General features: G+C 34.6%; 1 protein-coding gene across 2 annotated transcripts in view; it reads right to left on the reverse strand.

The window, feature by feature from the left end:
- stau2 (staufen double-stranded RNA binding protein 2) overlaps positions 1–13,312 on the reverse strand; it is a 149,538-nt gene extending 136,226 nt beyond the window's left edge. The window contains exons 1-3 of one of the 2 annotated variants that reach the window (XM_051882788.1): positions 13,154–13,312; positions 11,029–11,236; positions 6,484–6,614 (exon numbers count right to left, since the gene is read on the reverse strand). In XM_051882788.1, the coding sequence (XP_051738748.1) occupies positions 6,484–6,614; positions 11,029–11,227 (330 nt within the window). In that variant the 5' untranslated portion in view covers positions 11,228–11,236; positions 13,154–13,312. The remainder of the gene's footprint in view (positions 1–6,483; positions 6,615–11,028; positions 11,237–13,153) is intronic. The other variant, XM_051882789.1, reaches the window with a different exon arrangement.
- Between the last annotated feature and the right edge of the window lie 611 nt (positions 13,313–13,923).

A 13,923-nucleotide genomic window follows, 5' to 3' on the forward strand; every position in this document is an offset into this window, starting at 1 on the left:
TTCTTAGTGAAAGTTTTTAGCTAATATAGAAGTTGTCTAAAGGTAACCCAAAATAACTTCAACTCAAATCAATATTTCATGTCTGTATATTTATTTATTTAGCTAAGTAGCTATGAAATAAATAGGATGATGTACAGTCAGCAAGTCATTTTCACAAAAATAAAAGCTTTCAAGATTATACAAGATCCTGATTGCCATGTCAGGTTTTATTTTGCATTAAAAACCGCACATTCTCCCATACTTGCTAAGCATTTTTTTTTTCTCTTGGCAGCAATACACCTAACTATTGCAAGATGACCCGAGGACTGTCTTGAGTGACATGATTTGAGTTCTTGCAAGACAACAATAAATATTTTCTGGTTAAATATTTGTTTTAGGTTTAATAAATTACATTAAAAGCACTAATTAAATTAATACACATTAAATTTAAAGGGTTAGTTCACCCAAAAATGAAAATAATGTCATTTATTACTCACCCTCATGCTGTTCCACACCCGTAAGACCTTCGTTCATCTTCGGAACACAAATTAAGATATTTTTGTTGAAATCCGATGGCTCAGTGAGGCCCGCATAGCCAGCAATGACATTTCCTCTCTCAAGATCCATTAATGTACTAAAAACATATTTAAATCAGTTCATGTGAGTACAGTGGTTCAATATTAATATTATAAAACGACAAGAATATTTTTGGTGCGCCAAAAAAAACAAAATAACGACTTATATAGTGATGGCCGATTTCAAAACACTGCTTTAGGAAGCTTCGGAGTGTTGTGAATCAGCGTGTTGAATCAGCGGTTCGGAGCGCCAAAGTCACGTGATTTCAGCAGTTTGGCGGTTTGACACGCGATCCGAATCATGATTCGATACGCTGATTCATAACGCATAATGTATACGTTTTAAAATCGGCCATCACTATATAAGTCGCTTTATAATATTAATATTGAACCACTGTACTCACATGAACTGATTTAAATATGCTTTTAGTACATTGATGGATCTTGAGAGAGGAAATGTCATTGCTTGCTATGGAGGCCTCACTGAGCCATCATTTCAACAAAAATATCTTAATTTGTGTTCCGAAGATTAACGAAGGTCTTACGGATGTGGAACGCCATGAGGGTGAGTAATAAATGACAGAATTTTAATTTTTGGGTGAACTAACCCTTTTAGGTCAACACTTCACAACAAGGTTTCATTTGTTAACATCAGTTAACAGCTCAGGGATTCTCAAACTTTTTGGGGCCAGGGACCCCTTTTAGGAACATTTTCCAAGGACCCCCATAATCATAACAGTGATTAAACCCAAAGTTAATGTGGGTGGGAGTAATGAACACAATATGCTTGTTTTATTGGCACAAATGGTCCCCATCTGTAAATCTGCACTTTTTCCGGAAAATAAGTTGAGTAGTCGCACCGGGTCAAACAAATGTCGAGGTATCGGTCCCATTTTATTATTACATTCAAAAACAATGTAAAATACCACTAAATAAAATGTTTACACACATTTTAATGCATTTACATACATTGTTTACAAACATTTCCCCTCACTCGACAACAATCCTTTAAATTGAATGGTATTCAGAACAAAACATGAAAAATATAAGTAGCTTATAAAATAAACAAATAATAGTGGCATTCATTGCATACAACATTTATTTTACAGCTTAAAATTTATTTAAATTGAAACTGAAACTGTCACGATGACTGGCACAGCCTACATATTATACAACAGACCATTTAAATTCAGCCGAATAACTTTTTCTATCTTTGGATGACTGCATTTTTAGTCTGATGATAAATGGGCTGTAATATCCAGATAGAAATGCTAGAAACTGATATGTTGTTTGTGCGAGCGTGAGGCGCTGGAGCGATCAATTGGATTTTTTTCCTTATAGCAGCTGAAAAAATAACTTAAAATACAGATAAGAGTAAGACATCATTCAAAACTGTAAAGGGTCTATTTTTGTGTACATTCATAATAACATCAAAACATTTGTTTCCTAAAATAAAGAAAACAAACAGGATGCTTTTTCTGAGTCTCGGTTTCCATGAACTTCTTTCTGGAACACGTCACAAAAATGAACCAAAACACAGCAAACACTTGTAGCACAGACATGAGAAATATGTCTGAAATATTAAGAGTCTACTTTTTGCTTATTTCACGTTAAATGCATTATTTAGTTCACAGGACATTTTAGAAGATAAAAAAAAAAAAAAGTGACTTATAGTCTGGATAATACGATTTAGCAAATTATTTCACGGACCCCCTGGCTATTGGTCACGGACCCACTTTGAGAACCGCTGACATGAACTAATAGAATTATTATTAAAAATATAATTTTTCATTGTTCGTTCATACTAGTTCACAGTACACTAAAATCCAAAGTTGTTAACATTAGTTAATGTAATTAACTAACAGATAAAAATAAAAAGATTTTAAAAGAACAAGTTTAAGATTATAATCTCCCACTGTCTTGCACTTATAAATTGTTCACTATTCAAAATGTACTGAAAGCAATGATGACATCATTTGCATACTGAATTGTGATTGGACATATCTTTCTTGCATTTATTTAACCCTTTATATAACCCTTTATATTTACCCTGATTGACTATATGTTGATTACTGTGTGCTCAGTCAAAAAGCATGTCATTTACACAGAACCAAATTATAAGATTACATAACATTTATCACTATTAACAAGTGTTTTTTTGTTTTGTTTTTTTTGTTTGTTTTTTTTCCCCTTTAGAATGTGCAAATCTAGTTGCCATATCATGAAGTTATTAATAGGACATATTTTCATTAGTTCAAGTCAATACATTTTTAATCATTAAATAGGATAGCCATTAACACATTTCCTTATTAACAGTACCTTAAGCACACAATAATCAATATATAGTCAATGTACAGGGTAAATATAAAGGCTATAAATGCAAGAAAGATATGTCCAATCAAAATGCAGTATGTAAATGATGTCATCTTTGCTTTCATCATTGCTTGTAATGGTCTATATCTATTTTTTTGCTGCATTGCAAGTGTTTTTTGCAGTTTTTTCCTTCGAAATGTGCAACTCTAGTTAAAGGGTTAGTTTACCCAAAAATGAAATGAAAAAAATGTGACTGCAGTGGTTCAACCTTAATGTTATGAAGCGACAAGAATAGTTTTTGTGCACAAAAATAATGACTTTATTCAAGTACTCAAGACTTTATTCAGTCTCCTACGCTGTTCACGTTGCATAGACAGTGCAGGCTTCCGTGTTCTATGTCAGAACGCAGACTCGGCCGGCTCCTGCGTCAGCATCACACACATGCATCGTGCTGCTCACATGAACAGCATCGGCCAATACTGAGAAGGCATTTTGACGTAGAACCCGGAATCGCTGCACTGTGTTTACAATGTAAACAGCGTAGGAGACTGACAAGGAAGAGAAGAAAGTCACATGGGCTTTTTTTAACGATGTCTTTACTACCTTTCTGGGCCTTGAAATTTGTTATGACATTGCTGTGTATAGGGATGTCAGAAGCTCTCGGAGTTCATCAAAAAGATCTTAATGTGTGTCCCGGAGATGAACAAAGGTCTTACGGGTGTGGAACGACATGAGGGTGAGTAATTAATGACAGACATTTTCTTTTTGGGTGAATTAACCCTTTAACATATGACATTATTAATAGAACATATTTTCATTAGTTCAAGTCAACTCATTTTTTATTAGTTTAAGTCAATACATTTAAATAGGACAGCCATTAACACAGTAAAGTATCATGAAACTGCCCCCCTAAACACGTTCACACCTTAGATTTGAAAAAGACTGGGAGTGTAAAGCTGTGGTAAAGCTGGAGTGTAGTGGGTGGGAAGAGGGGAGACAACAACAAACACAGACCTACAACACACATTATACAGTTGGGGGCATCTTGATGTATTTTAGAAGTATAACCCTATGACAAAAATCTTATTAGAAACTACTAACAACTATTATTAACAAATCAAATACATTATGATAAATTATTCCTAGAAATATCAACAAATCAGCATTATATCTTTGCAGAGCTATTGTTCTATATGAAAATTAGGAAGAAGGTCTATAATAATATTTTCATTACATTTACAAGCACTATAATCTCTGAACAAATGATACACAAAGAATAAAGGTATAGTTACTTTTTTGCTCATTCTTCTTTGAATTTTCAGTCTACATCATTGTCTTCTGTGTATCAGAATAATTTGCATTTATGATCATACCAGTGTCCTTATTTGCACATATATTTCATTTGAAGAAGACATGATGAAATATGTTCTCATACACAGTGCTTTCTTGGTTCATGTTTGGAGCTCTAGAGTATATGAAATATGTCCATAAAAAATTTAAATGCTCCGGTCCTGATACATGCTGTGATATCCGTGTTGCGAGTGTTGTTAAACTCATCATGGCATTCTGTGCGCACTGTGTGTTGTTACTTGTTAAATATTAAATATTGTTAGTCATATTTTCCATGTGTTGTTAGTCAAGCTGCAGCTCTGACCGCATCATGGGGAAAATGCAAACATCACTTTTGTGCTCCTGAACGGAGGAAACAAACACTTATAATACATGTGTCCAAACGCAAATATGAACAGGCAAGTGAAGGAACAGCACTGAAACGGTCTTTTGAGACGTGAATTCTCTGCTATAAGGCGATCTCATGCATAATACAGCACAGTGATTGGATTAAAAGAGTTAATTCTTATGTATAGGGGCTTTCGCACCAAATAGTTCTAGGAACTCAGTTCTAGGAACTAGACACTAGGATAATTCCCTGAGAACTTATTTCTCCCCCGGGCCATGTTCCTGGCCAACAGCGGCGTCTTTAAGCGGGCATTTACAAACGCTAAAAAATGGTGGATGGAGGACGCCGTGATCGGATTGTGTTACAAAATGTTTACACGGCTTTTGGTGCCGGTGTTTGACATGCGTTTGACCAATCAACATACACTTACATCACTGGTAGTTCCTATAGTGCTGGTTTAGACTAGGGCTGTGTATTGGCAAGAATCTGACGATACGATACGTATCACGATACAGGGGTTACGATACGATATATTGTGACATATTGCGATAGTGTAAGAAAGGCGATATATTGCGATATTTCTTGTTTTTTTAGAAAGAGGATCTAATTTTAGAAAAAACTGTCATAAAGAACACACCACTATATGCATAAAACCTGAAAACAACTTTATTTTATTTAATCAATACAGAATCATTTGCATTTATATCACTAATCACTATTTTGTGCAATTTAAGGGAAAATAGTACTGCAGGATTCTTTAGGTGTGTATGTTTTAAAGGTTCACTGTATAGCAGTTTTTAATTTCTAAACTTTTTAACAACAGAAAGTGCATAGTCCATTTCATGACTGAATGTCTGTTTGTTTTATATTTAATACTGTAAAGCTGCTTGCTTTAAAGTCCATTGTCCATTGTATAAAGTGTTATTTAAATAAACGTGCCTTTACTGAAGTGCTGAACTGCAGAGCTAGTGCAAACATCCACATCGCTATAATCAGATGCTTTCTTTATGCTGTCACCGCTGTCATTTTTGTTGTGTACATATTACATATTCTATCGAACACCTCTCTCAGCAGGCGTCGGGATATTAAGTGAGCTCTCAGATTCAAAGCGTTTCCCGAGTTTTGTATTTTAACATGGCCTATTTTGCAAACAATAAACTATTGTCGATCTCCTTAGTGGTTTCTTTATAGTTGAAGCCAAAATGAGTCCACACTTCAGCTCTGTATACCGCGGGAGCGGAATAATTCTATCGTGTTGTGAGCTGGGTTTGCTAATGCTAACGCTAGCGATGCACCTTGCTCTTCTCCGGCTCTGCGTCAATTTACGTTCTGAGATAACACTGACATCTAGCGGTTGGGTTTTATACAGTCACTGGTTTAAACCGAACATAAAGCTACGAATCTTGGGTGTAAATAAATAAATATCGATACAGTGTTTTTGAGAATCGATACAGTATCGCCAAACATAATATCGCGATATTCAGGTGTATCGATATTTTCTTACACCCCTAGTTTAGACCCTACTTTGAAGTAGAAGCTAATTTAGTTCCCCCAAAAGGAGTACCTGGAACTAAAATCGTTCCTAGTTCCTGCGGTGCGAACATGGCAAAATCCGGATACTTCAGCCAATAGTTCTAGGAACTATGAAAACGTTCCTCCAGTGCGAAAGCCCCTAATAATGCCAAGAAAAACTGATGATGTAGATGCGTACTCTCCAGCCATGGCAGCCAATCACCACTTTGAATTAACGCATATACCTCACTTTTTGTGATGTTGGTTCAACTTTGCTTTTTAGCCAGAAGAACGAAATAGCTCCAAAAAACAAAAAATAACCACTTTTCCCTTAATAATAAACAATGAGTGCTATTGTTGTCTTCATTGATGTGCAACCTGTACAAAAAAAATGTGTTTTATGGTTTCATGACCCTTTAACAGTACCTTAGCATGTGCAGGCCCTTTCTCATTCAGCAGCTTATATTGAGGTTGAATCCTGTTGAAACGGGCTAACTCATTCACCAAACACATGGGAGTTTTCTCTTTAGGGTTTGCCATGTTTTCTTGAGGAGGGCCTGTCAGAAAGAGACACAGCTTCAACACATGCAAGAATGAACAAATGCATGTCAAGTTTTTCACAGTATTTTACATATTGTTCCAAAACAGCTAAATACAGCGAATCCAAAGGTACACTGCGGTTCAAAAGTTTGGGGTCAGAAAGACTTATTCCGCAAGGATGCATTAAACTGATGTAAAGTGACAGTGAAGATAATGTTACAAAAGATGATTTTATAAATTAAAAAAAAAAAAAAAAGCTGTTCTTTTGAACTTTCTATTCATCAAAGAATCCTTATAAAATGTATCACTGTTTCCACAGAAATATTAGCCTAAGCAGCACAACAGTTTAACATTTATAATTAATATGTTTCTTGAGCACCAAAACAGCACTGATTTCTGAATAATGATTTCTAAAGGATCACTGAAGACTGGAGTAATGATGCTGAAAATTCAGCTTTGCTATCACAAGAATAAATTAAATGTTTAAAAAAAAAATAATAATAATAAATAAATAAAATACATATATATATATATATATATATATATAGGAAACGTTTATTTTAAAGTGTAATAAAATTTCACAATTGCTGTTTTTACTGTGTTTTTGATCAAATACATGCAACCATAAGAGACTTCTTTCAAAAACTTAAAAAGTGTGTGTGTTATTTATCTTTAAAATAAATGCCACTTGGTTTCATATTTTGCTATCTAATGAATGACATTGTTTATTTTGTCAGATTAAAATCAACCTAAAAAACAATGTTTACATTGTTACTAATTACACTGTTAATGTTTACACAGAACTGCCTAATAAATGTTAACCATTACGACTGATGAACATTATGATCAGCTGTTTACATTACACTGGGTTATTCACTTTTGTTTAGAATAAGTGTGAACACAGAATCCATCTGACATAATAGAGTGCTGCAGCATTTTAGCACTTAGCGAGTTAGCATTTTAACACTTCCTTTTCCATTTCCGTGAAGTCAGTTTTTGATTGAGTCTTTGGTTAAATGGTTGAAATAAGATCTATGGTGAACACAAGCTCAAGATATTTTCATGTTTTTCATGCAACAAAATAAATCAGTAATACCCTCTTGTGATTATTTACTTGTCTTGAAAAAGGCGTTGCTAACAAGTGGCTAAATGGGACTACAGAGGTTGTCGGGGACATTAAACATCTTCACAACGAGCAGGTAAACTCTTCTACTCACCAGCCTGCTTTCACAGCCTCGCTGTGTTTATTGCGCTCTTGCAATCTATTCTAATTCAAATTTTCAAGAAAAATGTTGTTAAAGATGGAAAGAGTTGTCAGAAGCTTAGTGATGTACTGTAAACCCGAACAGTACTACTAACTTATAAAGATTGAGTATGCTGCAATTAAAGTCTGTTAAATCATTGATGCAACTTAAAACAATTACATTTTCTGAACGAGGAGTTTAGTTTTATTTTTGTGTAGCTCAACATTTGAGTAAACCCTTATACTTAAATTATTATTTTTAGCGTTATAGTGACATCATCCATGTCACATCATTGCCGACGTAACTGACGTTATCAGAAGAATCCACTCAACATTAAAATGAGTTGCAGCAGATTTCAAGTTCCCAGCATGCTTTGCGTCACACTCTGTAAGGGAGAATAAATGTTGAAAATGAGTGTTATTTTTCTGTGTTTTTTGCACAAGATTAATACACGGGAAGATGTATTATTGTTTAATGTTCTGTTATTTTGGTATTTAAATGTGTTTCTGTGATGTTGAAGTTTTGTAGGGTTATCGTGGTGAAGAGTAGTGCCTGTGGTTAGGTCGAGAATGGGCTGCAAAACTTCAAGACTATAAATACTGCATGTTGATTAACAGTTCATGCAAGTAAATAGTGATAGATCAGATTTGATGGTTACATTAGCACATGCTGGTGTGCTGTTGCTAACAAACACTTAAGTATAAAGGTTAGGTGTTAGTTTATTCAATATTTCAATTAAATTATAATTACCGAATTTGTGTAGTACCGAATTTTTTAAGTTCTACTAAAATAATGTTTGAGTTGTTTACTTAAATGTTTTGAGTATTCTGAACTTTTTGGGTTTTACAACCACTGCATCGAAATAATAGAAAAATAAGAAACATTACATATGGTAAACCATAGTTTTAAGTACAGTGGACTTAAACATTAAATAAAACTAAAATTAAAGTTTTTTAGTTTGACTTAATTGTTATTTATAATTACTCTTAAAAGATTTGAGTTGCTTTACTTAAATTTTTTGAGGTAATCGGTGTTTTTGAGTACTTTGAACTTACCGGGTTTTACAGTGTGGTGACCAAGTCATGCGACCATGGTGTAGTTTGTTTATAGCCTATAGATTTGTATTTTTCCCAATTGTATTTAGGCTTCAAAATGTATAAAAGTTGTCTTCATTTGCGAAGATTACCATGATGTAAGAATCATAAATGTTTGTTAGTCACAGAGCTTATTTTCTGTAATAATCCAAAAGCTAATAGAAAAATCCTACTGGGTTTTTGTTGAGGGAACCAGGGTGATGCTAACTTCGGTGCTGGCCTACAAAAATACATCATCACTGCAGCACTCTATACAACATACACTGCTTTTCTTTGTTTTCCCAAACATAATTTGCTTGGTAACTGAAACAGTTTCTCAACTAGACATAGGACATCCATGGCAGATTATGTTATCTGTTACAAGCATTACCACTATAAACATCATAAACTAAACCAAAGACTTTAGATATACAAAGACAGTGCGCACTCATACAATAAATTATTCCTGTGATGTCAAAGCTGAATTTTCAGCATCAGTCTTCAGTGTCACATGATCCTTCAGAAATCATTCTAATATGCTGATTTGACGCTTGAGAAACATTTATTATTATTATTATTTTTATCAATGTTGAAAACAGTTTTTGCTGCTTAACATTTTTGTGGAAACATTGATACCATTCAAACATTTGTGGTATGATTTTAAAAAAAAGAGAGAAATTAATACCAAAGACTACAGAATAACACAAGAAGCGTCACTCGTATTGTTTTGAATGGGAGAAATCGCAATGCACAATATGGCGGAATAAGTCCCGCCTTCTGAATAAGAGCCAATCGCCGATTGGTAAAGTCATCGCGTCACTGCAGCGGCCGTTAGAAGCTCTGGTTCCTATAGAAACAGTGAGACGCGCAACTCCGAAATGAGACACAAGAGACGCACACACATTTAGGACTGCGCATACACATTATCTTGATCCAGCCTGAAAAATACCATTTTTTGTCATGATTCGAGCGTTTAGAAAAAATTTATGAGACAGTTGTTGTCAGATTTCATTGGTGATTTCAAATATGAAATTTAATCGAAAGCTTGGCAAACAGCTTTGGAGAATTTGATGTTTCCCCATTCAAAGAGATAGGAGCTGCACTTGCATCCCCGAGAGGCGTTTCAAAGATGGCCGTCAAGTGAAATGACTTGTCTTAAAGGGACTTTGTTAATACATTCATTCATCAAGGGTGCATTAAATTGATCAAAAGTGAAAGTGAAGACATTTATAATGTTACAAAAGATTTATATTTAATAAATTTAATAAATACATTTTATAAATGCAAGTAAATGCTGTTCATTGAACCGTTTTCAACATTGATAATAATAATAATAATAATAATAATAATAATATGCATCTTGAGCACCAAATCAACATATTAGAATGATTTCTAAAGGATCATGTGGCACTGAAGTCTATGTAATCATGCTGAAGTCAGTAATGATGCTGAAAAAAAGAGCTTTGCATTAAAGGAATAAATTAAATTATTTTCAAAATATATTCAAATAGAAAACAGTTCTTTTAATTTATAACAATTTTTCACAATATTACTGTTTTTACTGTATTTTTGATTAAATAAATGCAGCCTCGATGAGCATAAGAGACTTCTTTCAAAAACATTAAAAAATATTAATGTTTCCAAACTTTTGACAGGTACTGTATTACTATGGAGAAAGTGCAACATGTAATCTGGTGGAATAAGTCCCGCCTTCTAAATAAAAATGCCAATCGCCAAAAAGTCATTGCGTCACTGCAGCTGCCTTTAGAAGCTCTGGTGGCTACAGAAACAGTCAGTGTTTTGAGATGCGCTTATGACTGTACAAGCGCATTGGCTGGTCCTGAAAAATGCATTTTTTTGTCATGATTTGAGCGTTTAGAAACAAAATTTACGAGACAGTTGTTGTCAGATTTCATTGGTGATTTCAAATATGAAATTTAATCATAAGCTTGGTGAACAGCTTTGGAGGATTTGAAGTTTCCCCATTCAAAGACATGAACTTGCATGACTGAAATATTTGCCCGAGAGGCATTTCAAAGATGGCCGCCAAGTGAAGGGACCTCGACTAAACTGGCAAAATGGATCAGATTTGTATGCTCTCAGCATCCTGGTACCTGATGGGCTGGCTGGTACAGTGGAGTCCACAAAGCCAGAGGCAGGGCTGGGGCAGGTGGGCGTTGTGGCTGGCACTGTGCCATTGATGGTGGGCTGCAGACCCAGAGCTCCTGGGCTGGGCATGGCCACAGCGGGCACCACGGCGGTCAGGCCAGGTCCAGACAAGGGGGCTGAGGTCTGCACTTTCACTTGAGCCATGCTCTATCACTGTTAAAACAACATGATTAAACATGAAACAATCTTTCTCAACATCAACTATATAGGCTGTAGTATTGTAGGTTACAAGCGAAATGCCCTTTCCACTCCATTATAGGACAGACGCGGTCAAGGACATGAAATAATTTCGAACCAGATAAGCCAAGCATGCTATTTTTAAAACAGACAAGGCTGCATCAACTTTAACTCAAAGTTAACACCATCAGATAACTCATATATTGGCAGGCTGTCAGATCAGTATTATGTCTAAGCAGATGTCAAACAAAACAGACTGCTGTGACAAAGTGCAACACAAAAGAAAAATCATCGCTTTGGTGAAGAAAAGTGGCTTGGATATTATCAGCATTATTTTCAATTCATAGGGGTGAATTCAAAACAATTCAACAACCACTTAAATGGATATGATCACTGTAAAATATGACAGTATTTCAGTGTTGTTATTAACTAAAACTACAACTATTAAAAAGCATTTTCGTCTGACAAAGCAGAAATAAAATATAATAAATATTACATAAAAAACCTAAACTTAAAAAAAAAAAAAAAAAACGTAATAAATTAAAGCTAAATAGAAAAATTATAAAAGTTAGGCTACATGACAAAATTACTAAGCCTTAAAGGGATAGTTTACCCAAAAATGAAAATTCTGTCATCATTTACTCACCCTAAAGTTGTTCCAAACCTGTATGAATTTCTTTCTATCTTGTTTTGAAAACAAAAAAAGATATTTTGAAGAATATGAGAACCAACCATTGACGGGCCTCATTGACTCCCATAGCATTTTTTTCCCCCCATACTATGAAAGTCATTGGGGCCCATCAACTGTTTGGTTTGCTGAAATTTAATAATAATATAAGACATATAATAAAATTCAAAATATATCTTCTTTTGTGTTTAGCAGAAGAAACCAATTCATACAGGTTTGGAACAACATGAGGGTGAATAAATGATTTTTGGGTGAACTATCCCTTGAAACTAACATTAAACTGCCAATGGAAAATATAAAAATAAAGACTCATTTAAAAAAAAAAAAAAAAAAAAAAAAAATGAAGTACATAAATAATACTAAAATAATAACACTGCTGTATTTGGGAGAAATGTGATGGATATACTATCAGCTCCAGAAACAATGATGAATGAAAAGAAAAGAAAATGAATGAATGAAAAGACCAAATTCTAGTAATTTTAGAGGTGAGCCAGGAAAACATATTTACTAAGTAAATATCAATGTCTTTTACAATAATGTTTACTATTTTTATAACTTCCATGGGCTTTTCCGGACCTGGAAATAACCCTTTTAAAATCCCCGTATATTTTAAAATGTACTATACAGCTTCACACTACAATAATTACATCAAGTGCAATCACTGCAAGACATCCATCCTTAAACAAACAAACTAAGTGTGACAAATGACGGACTGGAAGCAAGTCAGCATCAAGCCAGTGGAGTGACATTCGACCACTAGGATCCATCCTGGGCATTATTAGTGCAGAGGATGAGAAGACAGCTTTCTTTGTAAACCTGACTCTCAAAAGTGAGGTCACTCTCTTCCCAGTTGACTATGCACTCACTGAGGGTGTCATTTTCTAAGGTCTGCTATGATTAACAAGACTACGATATGTTACATTCCCTTAAACAGTAACATAAACTAGGCTAGGACTGTGTCTCAAACCCTAATCTGGGTTTTGAAACACAACCTTCCTTTCCAGCACACAGCACACAGGCCACCGGTCTGAACTCAGCTGGGAATGTGCAGACATCATGGCTGAACGACTAAATACCCCTCACATCTCATCGATGCACACCGTCTGAGCTGCCGCTAAACAACCCAACGACAGAGCGCAGTTTCAAGAGCAATCCTGAAGTCATCGCTACTTCAAACCACAACGCATTTAATAATAATAGTTTACCTTCGTCCAGGGCCAGACCCCAGTTACACCTCCAACATTGGCAAACACTAAAGAGAACTGATGGTACCAGGACTGAACCAACATATGAGCAACACGTTTTTTTCCAGAAATAGTCCACTATGACGACGGGAAGGCACTGCTTGGTGAATGGTGTGTGCTTAAGTTTATAATTAGCACAGTTTTGGACAATTTTGTAATTAGTTCTTTGAGGACAGCGAAAAGAGTGCACCCCTCTCCTGTCGCACAGATGGTACAGTCCGGCTTCCTGATACTGAATAGGGATGAATTCATGCTCTGTACATTTAAATAACACACTATATGACTTTTTTAAAACGTGTTTAATACGCTATTATATTTATATACATGTAACATATACCATACAATGAATGTTAAATATAATATGCAATGTATAAAATATATATATTTTTAAATGTCTCTTATGCTCACCAAGGCTGCATTTATTTAAAATATTATTACAATTTAAAATAATTGTTTTCTATTTTAATAAATATAAAAATGTAATTTATTCCTGTGATGACAAAGCTGAATTTTCAGCATTATTATTCCAGTCTTCAATGTCACATGATCCTTCAGAAATCATTCTAATATGCTGATTTGCTGCTCAAGAAACATTTATTATCAATGTTGAAAACAGTTTTTGCTGCTTAACGCTTAGGTGGAAACACTGATACCATTCAAATATAAAAATAATAATTATAATTATATAAATATAAAAGTGAACAACTGTGGTTATGTAGTGTGTAAATGAT

Source organism: Ctenopharyngodon idella, chromosome 23, assembly GCF_019924925.1.
Source record: "Ctenopharyngodon idella isolate HZGC_01 chromosome 23, HZGC01, whole genome shotgun sequence".
Taxonomy (NCBI): domain Eukaryota; kingdom Metazoa; phylum Chordata; class Actinopteri; order Cypriniformes; family Xenocyprididae; genus Ctenopharyngodon; species Ctenopharyngodon idella.